The sequence below is a fragment of the Pangasianodon hypophthalmus genome, chromosome 23 (assembly GCF_027358585.1).
Source record: "Pangasianodon hypophthalmus isolate fPanHyp1 chromosome 23, fPanHyp1.pri, whole genome shotgun sequence".
NCBI lineage: Eukaryota > Metazoa > Chordata > Actinopteri > Siluriformes > Pangasiidae > Pangasianodon > Pangasianodon hypophthalmus.
In genome coordinates, this window is record NC_069732.1 from 15,130,056 (window position 1) to 15,146,023 (window position 15,968).

At 40.4% G+C, this 15,968-nt stretch overlaps 2 protein-coding genes across 9 annotated transcripts in view; one reads left to right on the plus strand and one right to left on the minus strand.

Annotated features, from left to right (window-relative positions):
* Nucleotides 1-132: 132 nt before the first annotated feature.
* ccdc97 (coiled-coil domain containing 97) lies at nucleotides 133-5,683 on the plus strand. Of its 7 annotated transcripts, none has more exons than XM_053228400.1 (8): nucleotides 133-256; nucleotides 400-501; nucleotides 1,507-1,651; nucleotides 1,741-1,888; nucleotides 2,052-2,385; nucleotides 3,498-3,734; nucleotides 4,381-4,507; nucleotides 4,898-5,683. In XM_053228400.1, exons 4-8 carry the CDS (start codon nucleotides 1,760-1,762, stop codon nucleotides 5,049-5,051), a joined length of 981 nt encoding a protein of 326 aa, XP_053084375.1. In that variant the 5' UTR covers nucleotides 133-256; nucleotides 400-501; nucleotides 1,507-1,651; nucleotides 1,741-1,759; the 3' UTR covers nucleotides 5,052-5,683. The 7 variants fall into 7 exon arrangements, with proteins under 7 accessions (XP_053084375.1, XP_034154344.2, XP_053084374.1 ...); XM_053228399.1 differs by having other exon boundaries at nucleotides 142-295; XM_053228402.1 differs by having other exon boundaries at nucleotides 145-295; nucleotides 416-501.
* A 104-nt stretch (nucleotides 5,684-5,787) lies between these two features.
* Nucleotides 5,788-15,968, minus strand: part of llgl1 (LLGL scribble cell polarity complex component 1) — a 33,152-nt gene continuing 22,971 nt past the window's right edge. The window contains exons 11-23 of one of the 2 annotated variants that reach the window (XM_026929627.3): nucleotides 15,623-15,702; nucleotides 15,153-15,306; nucleotides 14,453-14,557; nucleotides 13,969-14,261; nucleotides 13,570-13,723; nucleotides 13,044-13,185; nucleotides 11,211-11,494; nucleotides 9,914-10,178; nucleotides 9,716-9,830; nucleotides 9,272-9,357; nucleotides 9,006-9,129; nucleotides 8,732-8,829; nucleotides 5,788-7,092 (exon numbers count right to left, since the gene is read on the minus strand). In XM_026929627.3, coding sequence (XP_026785428.1) covers nucleotides 8,751-8,829; nucleotides 9,006-9,129; nucleotides 9,272-9,357; nucleotides 9,716-9,830; nucleotides 9,914-10,178; nucleotides 11,211-11,494; nucleotides 13,044-13,185; nucleotides 13,570-13,723; nucleotides 13,969-14,261; nucleotides 14,453-14,557; nucleotides 15,153-15,306; nucleotides 15,623-15,702 — 1,881 coding nt within the window. In that variant the 3' untranslated portion in view covers nucleotides 5,788-7,092; nucleotides 8,732-8,750. The remainder of the gene's footprint in view (nucleotides 7,093-8,731; nucleotides 8,830-9,005; nucleotides 9,130-9,271; nucleotides 9,358-9,715; nucleotides 9,831-9,913; nucleotides 10,179-11,210; nucleotides 11,495-13,043; nucleotides 13,186-13,569; nucleotides 13,724-13,968; nucleotides 14,262-14,452; nucleotides 14,558-15,152; nucleotides 15,307-15,622; nucleotides 15,703-15,968) is intronic. The other variant, XM_026929628.3, reaches the window with a different exon arrangement.

Below are 15,968 nucleotides of genomic sequence, written 5' to 3' on the forward strand. Positions count from 1 at the left end.
TATTATATTTTTTAATCCTGGGGTTTAGATGCCATCTGCTGGTAACTAGACGCTGAAAAGGAACGGCTCGACATAGCGAGGTTTCCAGGGGAAGATAAAACATGGCGCACAAGGCACAAATCCCAAACTGCTGAATTGAACGGAATGCACTACATAGGGAGTGGAAGCTATTAGGTTATACTCAATGTAGTGCACTTCATATAGGGAGTGATTAGGCATTGGGGATAGAGCCAGAGAAGTTTCTCAGTGCTAAACAGTGAGGGAGTTATTTTCAATTTTCGTACCAGCAAACGCGGTATTTCATTATACTGATTATTATTATTATTATTAATAATAATAATAATAATAATAGTAATAATAATAATAATAATAATAATAATGTGTATGTTTACTTTTTAGTGATGCTGTTTTCCAGAAATGGCTAGCACGCTTAGTTAAGCACCTGCACGGAGTCTGCGGTGTACATGCATGTAAACAGTCCTGGTTTGTCCCTTACGAAAGGTAAAAGCTCTTTTCTTGTTTGAAGCTAAAAGCCTGTGCTTGGTTTATGCAGGAATGTGTGAGTTTGCTGTGTGTTGTAGAAACTAGCGAGTTGTTTTGGTTTTAGTAACAGCTGTTCTGAGAAGCTGCGGAGAGGTTTATGGAAGTGAGTGCTACATAGCGTTAGGGTTGGGTAGGGTTAGGATTAGGGTTTAGTTTGGATAGGATTAGGTTGGGTAGGGTTAGGTTGGGTAGGGTTAGGTTAGGTTAGGGTTAGATTAAGGTAGGGTTAGGTAAGGGTTAGGTTAAGGTTAGGTTGGGTAGGGTAGGGTTAGGTTGGGTAGGGTTAGGATTAGGGTTTAGTTTGGATAGGGTTAGGGTAGGGTTAGGTTAGGGTTAGGGTTCGGTTAGGATTAGGTTAAGGTAGGGTTAGGTAAGGGTTAGGTTAAGGTTAGGTTGGGTAGGGTTAGGGTAGGGTTAGGTTGGGTAGGGTTAGGTTAGGGTTAGGATTAGGTTAAGGTAGGGTTAGGTAAGGGTTAGGTTAAGGTTAGGTTGGGTAGGGTTAGGGTAGGGTTAGGTTAAGGTAGGGTTAGGTAAGGGTTAGGTTAAGGTTAGGGTAGGGTAGGGTTAGGGTAGGGTTAGGTTAAGGTAGGGTTAGGTAAGGGTTAGGTTAAGGTTAGGGTAGGGTAGGGTTAGGTTGGGTAGGGTTAGGGTTGGGGTTAGGTTAGGGTTCGGTTAGGATTAGGTTAAGGTTAGGGTAGGGTAGGGTTAGGTTGGGTAGGGTTAGGGTTGGGGTTAGGTTAGGGTTCGGTTAGGATTAGGTTAAGGTAGGGTTAGACTCATGCATCAAACCTGCCAGTTCTGCATCCTTTGAGCCACATAGTGGTGGAACAGAGGATGAGGACAAGATGGACCAGTATGCCAGTGAGCCCTCAAACCCCATTGCCCATGTGAGAACCTTTTTAAAACCTTCCATCCAGTTATCCATTATAGGTTATGAAAGATGTACATTTTATTGTCCCACAGCATTCACTCAGTCCTGCTACCTGAACACATTCAATCTGTGAAGACACGTTGCTACGACGTATCCAGGAGTGTCACTCATTGACACTGCTATGACAATGACAGTGTAATCTGGTTAGCTTGGCTAACAGTATCTACTAGTGAAACGGTCAATTTTCATGCTGCCTAGATCGAAATTTCACAGCATAGCTGACATCAGCTTAAGAAACAGATTAAATGTGCTTTCTGTAATAACAGTTTACGCTCGGGACCAGAAATGTGGGGTGAAATCGAATCATGCATCAAACCTGCCAGTCCTGCACCCTATGAGCCAGATAGTGGTGGAACAGAGGATGAGGACAAGATGGACCAGTGTGCCAGTGAGCCCTCAAACCCCACTGCCCATGTGAGAACCTTTTTAAAACCCATATTTTATGTTTATAAAGTGAAATATCTTTAATAGCACACAGCCACCACTGAGCAAAATGAAGGTACCTGTTGCGCTCTCTCTCTCTCACTCTATCTCTCTCTCTCTTTCTCTCTCTCTCTCTCTCTCTCTCTCTCTCCAGATTCAGGATAAAGGTTCCAGCCTTCTGGATGGCATGTTATCAGCTATAGTGGACAGTGGGAGTCCAGTAAAGAGCCAGCAGCTGGGAGAACCTGATCTTACTATGGAGGAGAAAAAGCAGTTATTGTTGGAACAGTATAATACCAAGCCGGTAGTCTTTCTTGAGCGTTATCACACTCATTTGAAACCGAAGCATTTGGAGGCCTTCTCACATGTGAGCAGTGACTGTAGAACACAGTATTACTGTACGGAAGTTCAGAAACGGGCGTCGAGTTCAGCCAACAAGACGAGGGTGCGCAACCATCGCTACGCAGCTCTTCGTGCACTTCAGAAGGGTATGTGTGGTGATTTTGAATTTGCCCGTATTATCCTTTCACTTTTTACAAATTCAAAGCCTTTTGTTTTGCTCATTCTTAACTACTGGCGAATCACCAATATTGTAAATGTTAGTGATGCACTGATCCTTAGATCGTGTAGTGAGTCCGCCATGCAAGTTATACCGCATCGCTGCTGAATTCCTGATTCTGACTGGTCAGACGGTGTTGATTAATTTCTATAATTTTCTTTGGTTTATAATTTTATATAAACCACGGGTTTATATTCTTGTGCTCATTCAAATACATTAGGTTTAGTTTCTAAAGTAACAGTTACACAGGGACTTACATGATGGACACTCACATAAACACTCATATAACCAGATTAAATGTGTAATTTGTGATAAGGTGAAGTTGTCTGTGAGGAGATGTTTATTTAGCATTTTTTACAAGGCGTCTCCAGAACTTTTCCAACACGAGAGTATTCAGGAGAGTATTCATATTCAAGGGCTTTGTGGATTCTCAGTAACACAAGGTGCACTTTGTGTCTTATTAACTTCAAGAGAGGGGGGAAAAAAGATTATTTTCCTTTTAATGGCACACCCTGTCATGTTTTATTCTTTGTTTAATAAATGCAGTTGGCAGTCAGTCTGCTCAGTTGTGTTGGAGTAAATGGTAGTAGTGGTTAGACCTTGTTTTGTTTAGTTCAGATAAATGATGGTGTGCATGCGATGGACAGGCGTCCCATCCAGTGGGTACCCTCACATGCTCAGGGTTTCTAGGATCCATTGCAACCCTGACCAGGATAAAGCAGTTACCTAAATTAATGAATAAACCTAGTAAAGTCAAGGCAAGTTTATTTGTAACGCACTTTTAGAAACAACAAATATTGACCAAAGTGCTGTATTTTGTGTAAAGCACAAATAAAATGACGTAAATTAATAAATAAAACTCAATAATAATAATAATAAGACAGATAAAATACAAACATGCATAAGGTAAAAAAAAACTTAAATAAATGAAATGAATGAATGGAAAGTAATGGAGGACAGAGTGAATGAGCAGAAAGCTAGCTGACTCTTAAAGCGTTTTTATCATATTTTTCATAACTGAGCTTTTTTGCCCTTCCAAAGAGGGCCAGTACTTCAGCGAGGAGCAGATGCGTTTTCGAGAGCCTCTTCTGTATGAGCAGTACATCGGTCAGTACCTGAGTGAGGAAGAAATCCTGCAGCGTGCTGAAGAAGCTATGCAGAAGGGCCCGATAGGTCTGTCTGACCTGCTCATCAACTCTTACCAGGAGAAGGAGCTCCAGAAACGCCTGCAGGAGGAACAGGGCAGAGAGAACTGTGCAGAGCAGGAGGAAGAGGAGGGTGAGTTCTCTGAGGCCAGTGTTATACTAACTAACTGGGGAATAAAAAGATATTTCCACTAGGGGGCATGTCACGGCCAAAACAGCCTTCACAGACAGGTTTCCATGTCAACCTGTGAACTGTTAGTTATTTCATGCCAGCTATTTTGACACATTTGTCACTCTAGTGCAGTATAGAGCTGGCATACGTATATTCAATTAATTCCTGATCAACTTTGTTAGCTTATCTTTGGGTTTGTCATGGTTTGTTCAGTCTGCTGCTAAAGTCATGTCACGCTGGTATCTTGCAGTCACATTATTGACCACAAGATACACGGCCAGCCATCTTGCACACACATGTAGAATTACATCAAGTGTAATACTGACCTTACTGTTTATAACTGTGTAACATTTTAAAATAGTAATGTATAGTAAGGTATAGTTTTTTACATCTTACAACTTTCTCGTTTAGTATATGAGGTTTAGTTTACAGACTGCTGCATTAATGCAGTGCAGAACAAAATACCCAGACCTTTGTGTGCTACAGCCTTCCTAGAACAAAACACACACCCACAGCCTATTTAAGGGTCTTTAAAGATTGGATCTTGCACCTATGTAATAATATAAATAATAATTTTTCCTGCTGATTGTGTTTCCTTACTCCATAGATGACGAGGAGCCTCCACAGGCGGAATGGGAACCGACAGCAGAAGAGAAAGCCATGCTGAGAGAGGAGTTTCTGAGTCAAATGCACCAACGCTTCTTAGAGGGCAAAGATGAAGACTTTAACTACAGGTTCATTTCAGTTCCATCATTTTGTCCTTCAGTACACTCAATAACAGCAATTTCTGCAGATTTGCAGATTTCTGCATTGATGTCTCGAGGCAGTTATGGAAAACTCATTAGGCATTATGTGATCTAATAACAGTAAGATTTTGCTGAACAGAATGTCTAAACTCTATTTTTTAATGTTCCCTTTTTAATCGCTTCCCTGTAGTTCATGATAACGCCACCTGAACACTGCCTACATTTTACAGAAACATCATATTACAGTATTTCAGATATTGATCTTTCTTATGGGAAGTTCTTAATGTAACTAGGATTTTCTTCTTTTTTTTTTTTATATAGAAAATGCATTATGTAGACAATTCTTTCACCTGATAACAGCTATCTTGTATATTGCAGTGAAGTGGATGAGAACCCAGATTACGATAACCTGGACATTTTAACTCGCGATGCTGAAGAAAGGTACTTTGATGAAGATGAGGAAGAAGAAGAAGAGGAGGAGGAAAATGAAGAGGAAGAGGAGGAAAATGAGGGTGACAGCAATATGGTGTAAAAGTTTTTGAACAGTTTCTTAAGTCACTGCAGTGTTTGGGGGGGGGATATCATTTTTCTTCTTCAAATCCATTCTAGATTTCAAGCATTTATTTTTCTAAGAAAGTCAATCACATGTAGCGTGCCTCTTCTTAATACATTATTGCATCCTCTGATAAGTGTAGAGTGTACAGGTGATACAAGTTTATTTTTCATGTAAATACAATTAACCATTTCTGAATGCCATTTTTCTTTAAGAGGCATTCCACTTTAAAACACATTTACTGTCATAAATCCCCCAGTTTGTAATTTTTCAAAGCACTCTGTTGCTTATGAGATGAAATGACGTATGCTTCATGGGTTGTTGTTAGCAAAAAGGGGCTACGTCTGGGCTGGAGACTAAAAACTAATGACAGCCATTGCCATGTGGATGTTGTCAATCTGTTTTTCTAAAGTATCTTTAAAATTCAGTGATTGCAGAGCTACTTTAAATTGAGCATCTTTGCTTAACCACTGGAAGTCTGTAATTTAACTTGACTCTATATTGAAGTGAATTTGTAATTGAGTCCAAAGATTAGCATATTCTGTAAGGCTATGTTAATAACTTTTTTTTTTTAATAATAAAGCTTTACATGTAAATAAATGCAAGTCTAACAGAGGTAGCATGGAGTATTTAACCTGTGTAAATGGCATTCGTGCTTTTAAAAGACATTTTACATTTGAATGTGACGTGCATTAGATTAGAGACAAAAAAGCAATTAAAATGAGTAAATACTTTATTAACATTGTTCATTAGCATGGTCATATCTACAATTACATTTCTACACAAGAAAAATTAAATACAAATTCACAGGCTAGGTGTCAGGTGTAACATTATAGTAAAGAAAATATACAGAGAGAAATTAAAGAGTAACTGAACAGCTACATTAGTGAGGTCCCGTTGATATTAAAAACAGGAATTACACAGGGAAAACATGAGGGCAGGTAAATTCAACAAGTTATAACCATTACTAAGCCATGTATTGAAAATGTGACGCAAATGTAATGTTTCATTACTAAAAGAAAGTTAAGTATATGAAAAAACATTGCTGTACTCTTTAAAAGTCACTGACACTGAACACCTTGATTTACCCAAACTGCAGATTTTCTCATTTGTACTTTCATTTGGCTTCACTTGAGATCGCTTCATCAACCATATAAACTACACTTATTCTCTTAGCACACCACCAGCCCCAAAATGTTGTTAGAAAGACTTAATTTCCTAAATCTAAAAAAAATACAAAATTTATAGGCAGTATAAAATTATTCTATCAAATATGTTACATGGAAAACCATAATTATTAGTTCCTCCATTTTTGTTAATAAGGTTACAAGTATACACGAGTAATAAAACTCAAAGCTCAATACTCACTAATTAATGATTAATACTTCTAAGATTAGACACCATGCTCCTTCAAATACTACAGTTCACAGTTAATTGTCAATATTACTTACAATGGCAAGTGGTTACATGAGACATTAAAAAGGAACACCACAAGATTCTATCAAACCCACAGGGTCCATAAGCTGAACGTTTCAATGGCCTCCTGATTTGTTGTAAGAAACCATCACAGTATTATAGATAGTGTTGATAAGGCTGCTGAGAAGCAACAGAAACATTTTATACTCACTTCATGCCTCTTCCTGGCAAACACAGTGAAAGGACAAGCAAAGTGGCATCATGACACAAGAAAAGAGGAATGTGTGCAGTAGGAAAGAAAAAAAAAAAAATACCAAAGATGTGGTCAGTGCAAGTATTCCGACAGCCTCTTTCCTGCATGCTGCGCAGTATGTCTGATCTACCCTTCTTAATGCACTTAAGCAGCTCTCATGCTGGAAAGCACTGGTGTACAGCCTCACACACTGAGAGATGTGTTAGCTGAGAATAAGAAACCAGAGAAAGTGAGGATGAGGGCAAAGAGTGAAAAGAGAAGAGTGCAGCATCTGCCTCTTGAAGTTATTCTCCTCCTCAAGGTCCAATTGCACATAATGAGGGAATTTCCACCACTTCTCCTCCATCAGCCCTGGAAACAGAATAGTCATTAAAATGAAACCACTGAGGGAAAAAAAAAAAAAAAAAAAAAATACAAATCAGTCTTTTAAGGCCCACTTATACTTCAATCTTAAAGCCACTTCAGATGGAACAGAGTGCAACCATTTGGAAAAGTCGCTCTCCAAACCTGAAGCATCCAAAATGCCCTCCCACTTCCACTGTGATTAAATGGGGGTGGAAACCAGTGGGCGCTCTGACAGCATGTCTCACACCCCCTCTTCTCAAATGTGCTTATTACAGAACGTGTTGGTTTTAATGCATCTATTACTTTAAATGCATTTCTTATGGCAAGGTGAAAGAGTCGTTCCTTTTAAATCAAGCAGCTTCTAAATACTTTATTGAATCATTAGTGGAGACAAATATTACACTGTTTAATTTTCTTTCTGTATTCATGCTCTGAAGTGATGGATGATTTAGTTTAATAAACAGTGGATTTATATGGTTTTTCTGGGCACTTTTAGCTACATTTTAAAATAAGGCTGCCAATTCAAGTTTAAATTGTAACAGGGGAAGTTGGAGAAGACTCATACGAGTGTTCTGCTTTAATCAAGCTCTAAGTAAATTTATTATGCTTCCATGTAAATGTTTCCCTTCAGACTATGTGAATTTGTATAATTTTGCTCAGATATGACCACATCAAAAGCAGCAACAGACCACAATAAAATGCATGCTTGCACACATCACTCCTTGCTGTTTACTGTCCGCCCCTGTGTTTGATGGATGGTTAAGATCCTCCTAAGATCCTCCTTAGATTTCAGCTGTACTTTCTAATATGTCCACAGGGAGGAAGCAGACCGCTGGTTTCACCATAAATAGCATTTTCTTCGGGGTGGAAAATCCAACTTCAGGAAATGTTAAACTAGGACTCAGATTTAAGTTCCAGTTTTTCCCTTTTATTGTCTGTTGAAATTGAAAGCACTGCAAATCACCACCTAAATCTGGAGAAACTTCAGAATGTTTTGTTTTTTCTTGTTTAATAAAGTCAATAATTTTAAATGTGCTGTAATAAACCCGTCTGTGGGATTTAAAGGGAGGAAAGCAGACGCCTGTAGGACATGAGGAAGGAGACAGAAGGAACATGAGAGGCAGATGCTCTTGTGAGTGCCAGCACTCGCAGTCTGGAACACAGAGCCACACTTAATGCTGATGGGATGAGAACATAGCCCAGTCTGGCTTTGAGCAAGTAAAAGTAAAGTAAAAGTCAGCCGGCTACTGTTACAACATACAGCATCCGAGACTCTTTTGTTTCTGTCGGTTCTGTAAGCGCCATCTGTTTCCATCTGTGTGGCCCGACAGCTGCGTTGCATTTCATTTATCAAAACGTGAAAATGCCAAGAAGCTGCACGCTTTGTTTAATGCGTGCCAAACAAAACGGAAAATGTTTGTTCATACACAACAACAGCAAGGAACTGCCATCCCCAAAGTAGTCTTTAGTCTGCACATGCACGCAGACACGCTAACCAGCTTTTGGGCACAGTCAGGGTTCATATTCTTGGTAGACATCTCCTCTATAACCCAAACACAATTATATACCCTCATCTCCATCCAGAAGCAGAAGTACCTAACAGCAAGCTCTAATGGAGGAGGCCTCAGTTTTAAGAAGAACTCACCTCCATTTGTCGACACTTATCAGTTGATAAGAATCCCAGGAAGCCGTCCGTCCTCCTCACTCATATTCCTCAGGTTATTCTCAGCCTCATCCACACTCCTGTACAAGCAAAAACAAGCATGTGGATCTGAAACAATATGCTATCCTAAGAGCAACACATAGAAAAGAGAAAAAACAAAAAACAATACTGCACTGTGCTTTAGCGTGAACACAATTCTATAAAGTGTGATCACATAAGTAGTGTCTGCCAGCCTGTCTCTAAGCCAAGGACTCACACTAGGAAATCTTTCACATCCTCCACAGTGAGCTCTCCTGTTGTGTCGAGCGTGATATCAGCACTGCTGTTTGGAGAATCCAGGCCAGGAGAGGATAAAGCACTCTGCATTTCATCAAACACGCCTGATAATAAAGAGAGGTACAATAACAACAACAACAACAAAAAAAATCAAGTCAGTGTATTGAACATCCCCAGCAACCTTGATTTCCAGACATCACATTGCAAAACAACACACTTCACACCATTTTGTAACATCACAGTCACCTTCAGCATGCTCTGCAGATTTGCTCTCTCCTGGTGATTGGGTCTTGTATGTGCCATTGGCCTGAGGCAGTACGGGCATACACAAACTGGAAAGATAATGAAGCAGCCTTTGTCACATGTACATTACAGCACAGTGAAATTCTTTTCTTTGCATATCCCAGCTTGTTAGGAAGCTGGGGTCAGAGCACAGGGTCAGCCATGATACAGCGCCCCTTAAGCAGAGAGGGTTAAGGGCCTTGCTCAAGGGCCCAACAGTGGTAGCTTGGCAGTGCTGGGGCTTGAACCCCCGACCTTTTGATCAGTAACCCAGAGCCTTAACCACTGGGTATAATGGGTAATTACCAAACACAAATGTATGCTGGTTGGGCATTGTGCCCAACAGAAATGAAAGAATTTTCATTAAAAACATAATATAACAGTGTATACAAGACTTAGGTGACATACTCATGTTCAGAAGATTCGTAAGGTCGATCTACATCCACCCAACACTGAGGTTCAGTGATGACCCGTGCAGACAGAGAGAACCGTTTATACTCGGACGGTGAGATCAGATAAAACCCTGTCAGTGGGCAACAATAAGATACTGTCAACAATTACAGCAAACACACCCCTTCAGAAACGACAATGTGTTAAGCTTATCACCTTGCCCAGTCTTGGTGAACACACAGGACGCAATGCCGCTTATGTCTTCCTTGCGGATGCAGTCATATCGCACTTGCGGCCTCAACGCGGGCACACTGAACACGTGAATGTCCCCCAGGTTGGTCAGGCACACTAGGCCATTCTCACAGTAGTCCTCAGAAGCAGCACTGCAGAAGTTCACCAGAGCCACCTTCCGTACACGGCAGCCCTCATGAGCAGTCAGCTTGAATTTGGTTTTTGCGCTGACTTTAGGCAGCGTGAACACCTGCAATGAATGGGACATGATTACTGAACAATGTACATGATTACAGTTCTTCAGTCTTGTGTGTGAAGACAGCTAGGGACAGCTGGGCAGCTCAGATACACAGGGAAGATTATTCCACCACCTGAGGCATGCCAGCAGCGGAGTTTTATCTGCAACTATAGGAGCACCAGCCAGGAGGGGGTCACAGTAGTCAAGTCTCAAGATGATGAGGTACTGAACAAGCATCTGGCATGTGTCCTTGAAGAGAAATAGCAGAGTCCTCTAAATGTTGAACAGGAGAAAGCTGCACAGCTGAGTGATGGTTGCAACCACGTGCCAAGTATCACTCAATACTACAAAATGTTTCGCGCCTTTTCCCAGACAGCATACAGCAGGTTTTCCTTGCAAGGATGCAGCTTTTAGGTGATGAGATGCAATCCGTGAGTTGTCTTCTGCCAGATAGGATGAGATCCAAGTAAAAACCTAGATCTTTCGTTGTGGATAGCAGGGGACGATTTGGGAGTCATTCTCAATGTGTATTACAGCACCAAGCGGTATCAACAAGTATTAAGCAAAAAGAGAAAAGGATCAATCACTAAGCCTTTCTGGACATCAGTCTACATGGAGCATAAACTCTCCATGTTACTTCATACAGTCAAGTTACTGAATTTAGAACTCTGAAATCATTTTTGTTAGTTTAAATTTTATTTCACAATTGTGCTTTGTTTTGTATACATTTTGTTTCATCACTAATGAACCGCAAGACCTCACCACCAGTCTACAATTTTGAGACATAATGATTATTGCATAGATAGGAAACACCCTTAGAATATTTTTTAAAGTTTTTTCCCCCCAATCCAGATTATGCCCAAGTTCAGGAAAACCATTTTAGTTTTGTTGTACTTCTCCATCATGACTATGCCAAAGGCAAAATGCTTTCTATATGAAGCAAAAATGTTTCACTGCTGCACTCAGAACTAAAGAAAATGAAAAAATGAATTCTCACTGGCTATTTGCACTGATCAGCAGCCCACCATATCCTGCACCTCTCACCTTAAACTGTTCCTCAGAGGCAATCAGGACTGAGTGGCTGCCCTGCATATCAGGAGCTTTGGCCAGGTCTCTTGACTCCTCATAGGGCTCGGGCAGAGGGTTTCCCCTGCCGTCCAGCACAACAATGGACACAACTGGTGCTCTGTGCATGAGTTGGATCTCTTTCCCCAGCAAAGCCTCCACGCTCCGCTCTGAGAACTTCTCCTGTGAGGGCACGTCCAAGGCGTAAGCATACACACAGCCTGAATTCGTCCCAGCCCACATGGTAGGGCCATGGTGCGTTCCTGAATGAGGGGGGGAAAATATTACTCATCAGCATGTGAAAGCTTCAGGTATGCGTCGATCTCTTCCAGTTTCACCCAGTCTGAGTAAAACAGTCTGAAACTTCAGAGAAATGGAAGTTATTATGTATTTCTACCACATCAATACCTGTCCTTTGGTGCTCATTTGAACTTTAATACTACACCAGCAGTTATTCACAAAAAGTCTCAACCTGGGACACTATAAACATCCAATAACATTAACCATTAAACACCACCATAAATACAGACTGATTACACATCACACTGATTTACTGCCTTTAACGAACAATAATGCATTGTATGAAATCTCTCCTTTGAGTACTGTTCCCTGCCAGATAGCCATTGGACAGGATTGTGCAAGTGCCTGATTTAAAGGAAAGACGTGCAGATGTTGAAGACAGAACAGCTTGGGTGTGTGGTCCAGACAGAGATCTGACATGGTTCCAACTCCAGCATAATCAGTAAAACACTTGGGTTCGGGTGAGTTTCTTTGGCCTTCTATAAGAGCATTTTCCAGACTTTATTCAAATGTTAATTAGATTGCATTTCCCTTATGAGTTCACATAATCAGACATCATTCAATTCAATTGTAAAACATGTATTTGCATTTTTGTGCACAGCAATGCACAATGTCTGCCAAATTTAAAATGTAAATGCAAAGTCCATGATGCAAGGTCACGGTCAATGTTTAAACTGGTCAGTGTCTGCCATATAAGAAATGTAATAACAATCCTTCCATTTGCAACTGGACCCCCTCATCACCACGCAACCACTTATTTGCATTTTCTCTGTCGATGACTGGTCTAAACTTATGGTGATAGCAGATTCTCTTGTTATGCTAAAAAAATATGGAGATAATGGCTAGGGACAATTTAACGCATGCCCAAAAGGACTTTTCACAGCTGATTCTAGAGCTGCTGGAAGAGTTTTTGGCTTTCATCAACACCATTTTAGTGACACAGAGTTTGCAAAACTGTAATTCACAGGCTGCAGGTGGATGAAAATGCAAACCATACTGCAAAAGCAGCACGAGTTGCAGCATGAGAATGAGAAATTGTAATCGCAAATGGAATGATATCTATGGAATTTTTAATACGGCAGAATCAGACCTGTTTAGATAAAGAAAATGAAATGTTACCTGGGTGTTGCATTTTAATTTTGGCAGTCGCTGAACATTGCCGTGCACTAAAATGCAAATGCAATACACATTTTGCATTTGAATTATGTCTCAAATCATTAACACTCATAAGGGAAATGCAATTGCAAATACATGCATGAATTTGAATAATGTACAGAAATCTTTGTCATGTTTAGGCTTTGTCAGGCTTTTTTTTTTTTAAAAAAGAAAAAGAAATAAGAAATTAAGAAATATTTAAAGTATTCTCCATTTCTACTGGGAAACAGGAACTTGTGCCTCTAACATCAAACATGATTGTTCCTTGGGTGGAAATCTGTGGCTACATCATCATTTGCAGAGTGTAATATTGATTACACTCATCATTTGCAGAGTGTAATATTGATTTGCTCATACCATCTCGAAGGAAGGTATCAGCGAAGCAGAGGCAGCGCACCACCCCAGATAATGAATCATCAGCTGAACGGGGCTCAATCCGTCTCTGTACTGGCGTCACCTCAGCATCCTGCTCTGCTAGCTGAGCATTAGCCTCCTGGACCTGAAGCCAGACAGACAGACTCAGGTAGAAAAACAACAGCGTTTGCACATCATAGTCAATGAAACTCATGACAGGCTTGAAAATTAGCTGATGAACAATGAAGCATTGAGAAGGATCAAATGTGCAATGCAACAAGTAGACATCAATAAAAAAAATTCATAGGCTAGCATGCTTATTTAGGAATTCTCTGCAAAAGAAGAAATAGTTACTGCCAAGAAATTGGGTGACCCCTCATTTGTGATTTAAAAAATCTAATTAAAAGTAGCTATTCATCCAGTCACTCTCAGTCACTGTGCATGCGGTATTTTTGTTGATAGTAAATTCAACAACCACAGTATGAATTGTGAGTCAAATCAGACTCGACAGTGGGAGAAAAGCACTCACTTTACTGGATGGGCTGCTGACCAACACACGCTTCTTCCCAGACACCCTACTCTTGCGGATCCTCCTGAATGACTGACGGAGAGACTTCTTCAGGGACTTCACTCGCGAGAGAGGTCCCTCCATAGCCAGAGAGTCATTGGGATGTAGTGTACACCTGTAATGAAAAAATATGATGTGATTTATTGATTTAGTTCTTTATCCGGTTTAAAACGTCATACCTTTACAGTAAGATTTTACTGTGCATCAGGTTTTGACAGAAGGCTTGTTCAGGAAATTCATTGCAATAAAGTAAAAAAAAAAAAAGATTATGTAACAAAAACAAAACAATCAAGTTGTTAGAACAATGATTTAAAAATCATTGTGCGAAAGTCTTCCCTGTTGCTCCAGTAGCAGTGTTACCTTGCCAGCACAGGGCTACGGCGATGGTAGTCGAAGAGACCAAAGCCATGACTGGTGCCAAAAGCAACAAGGTTCCACTCGGCATGCAGCGTCACCGCGGTAACCGCCGCAGGGGGCATGCACTGCACGAGGACTACAGGCTGAAATCCAGGAGCGAACACTACAGAGCCAGACTTCTCTGGCAGCCGGTCATGACCCTTCCATGTGAAACCTTCCCGGTCCCGGAGGAGGTCCATGGTGATCACATCAATCATGTGATCAGATTTCTCGTCACACAAGTACATCACAATCACCTGAAAGGAGAAAGGATCGACATAAAATGGTTCAGAAGTTCTTCAGGGGTTCTGAAAGGGTTTTTTTGTTGTCGTTTAAGATTTTCTGCCTCAACACACATTGGGAGAAGGTAAAATTGAAACATTTAGAACTTTGTTCATAAGTATATTAAAATACAGGTATACAGTATGTTCATGAGAAGAAAGTCTACCTGTCCTGCAGTACCAGCCACCACCAGCTTGCCACTGTATTTGCACAGGCAGATCTTCTGGATTCCTAGCCTGGGGTCATCACTGTATGGGTCAAAGCAGCCCACCTATAAATAAATGAAAAGCACACGACATAATATCCTGCTATGGTACAGACTTACATGGTACAGGGTACTTAAAAATTCGTTTTACCTTCAAAAACATAACATACTTTCTATAAGCCTAACCAGACATATGCATTAAACACCAAAGGTCCATGAGCTAGATGAATTATATTCCTTTATTTTGATCATAAATAACCAGCTCTGCTGACACAAAGGAATGAAATAAAAATAATAAGCAGGGCAGCTGTGCCATCCAGTGCAGGAATGTGCTTGCATTTCTGGCCTCAGACAGTCTGCTTTTAATTAGAGTAATGAAAAAAGGGAAATAACACGGCACTGTGTATCGCAAAAGCTGCATGCCAGACTGGAGTTCAGAGTTTCTTCACCAGACAGAGGAAGGGGAAAAGATGGAGATAGAAAATCAAAACAAGCAGCAGAGAGACACGACAGAAAAACTTCAGACAGCCGTTTATAATTTAAAAAAAAAAATCAAAAGCTAAAAAAGAAGTACCATAAATTTTAGTTGATTAAAACTCTGAAAAAATCTCTCATTCAATGAATAAAAATCAAACCCACATGTGCGTGATCAAATACTGACCTTTTGGAATGGAGGCCACTCCTCTTCGCTGGCTTGGGTCAGGCTGTCATTGTGGTCACAGTCGGTTTGGAAGATGTTGGCTGTGCTCAGCTTGTAGAGAGGTCTGAGTGCCACTCCGGAGGCATCCCAGAAGCGTATCGTGCCATCCTCGTGCCTTAAGACACAAACAGCAAGAAGTCACGCCCACTTTTTGCCCACGCCCACTTTTCATCTGTCGAAACATCCTCAACCCCATCCTCTCCCAAACCTGATTGAGCTCACCCTCAAGTCACAGTCAAAGACTAAAACATAAATAAATAAATGGCCATGTTCACCAACTCACACTCAGTCTTAAGCAACAAATACAACATGATAAAAAGAAATGCATGCATGTGTTTTTTTTTTTTTAATGTCAAGTAAACCTTACAACTTTTGCCTGCAGACTAATTTGTCTGTATCAGACAGTTGTTAAATACTTAAAAAGCTCTTACCCAGTTAGCAGCAGCTCTTTTTGTTTAGAATCAGGTGCCAAGTTCTTTCCTCCACATATTGGCCAGTTCTGTATAAACAGCTAGAAATATTGTTACAAGCCTCACGATTCAGCAACCTCAAATCAGACAGCACCATCTGACACGCTTTATATTCTCTGATGTAATAAACATTAAAAGCTTATGCTCTTCTGCCAGTTGATGTTTTACTGATGGTTGTTAAATTAAACTCCTCAACAAGCCTGACTTGGGAACTGCAGACTTAGCATGCTGTAGTCTGAACCTCAATATAACTGTAATTATATTCAGATTGTAGCTATTAAATTTATATATATATAATAATGTTTGT

Coding starts and splice junctions, on each gene's coding strand:
- ccdc97 (XM_034298451.2), top strand. CDS start 1,378: ATGAGGACAAGATGGACCAGTATGCCAGTGAGCCCTCAAACCCCATTG. Junction 1,889..2,051: donor CCTCAAACCCCACTGCCCAT/GTGAGAACCTTT, acceptor CTCTCTCTCCAG/ATTCAGGATAAAGGTTCCAG. Junction 4,508..4,897: donor GATGAAGACTTTAACTACAG/GTTCATTTCAGT, acceptor TGTATATTGCAG/TGAAGTGGATGAGAACCCAG.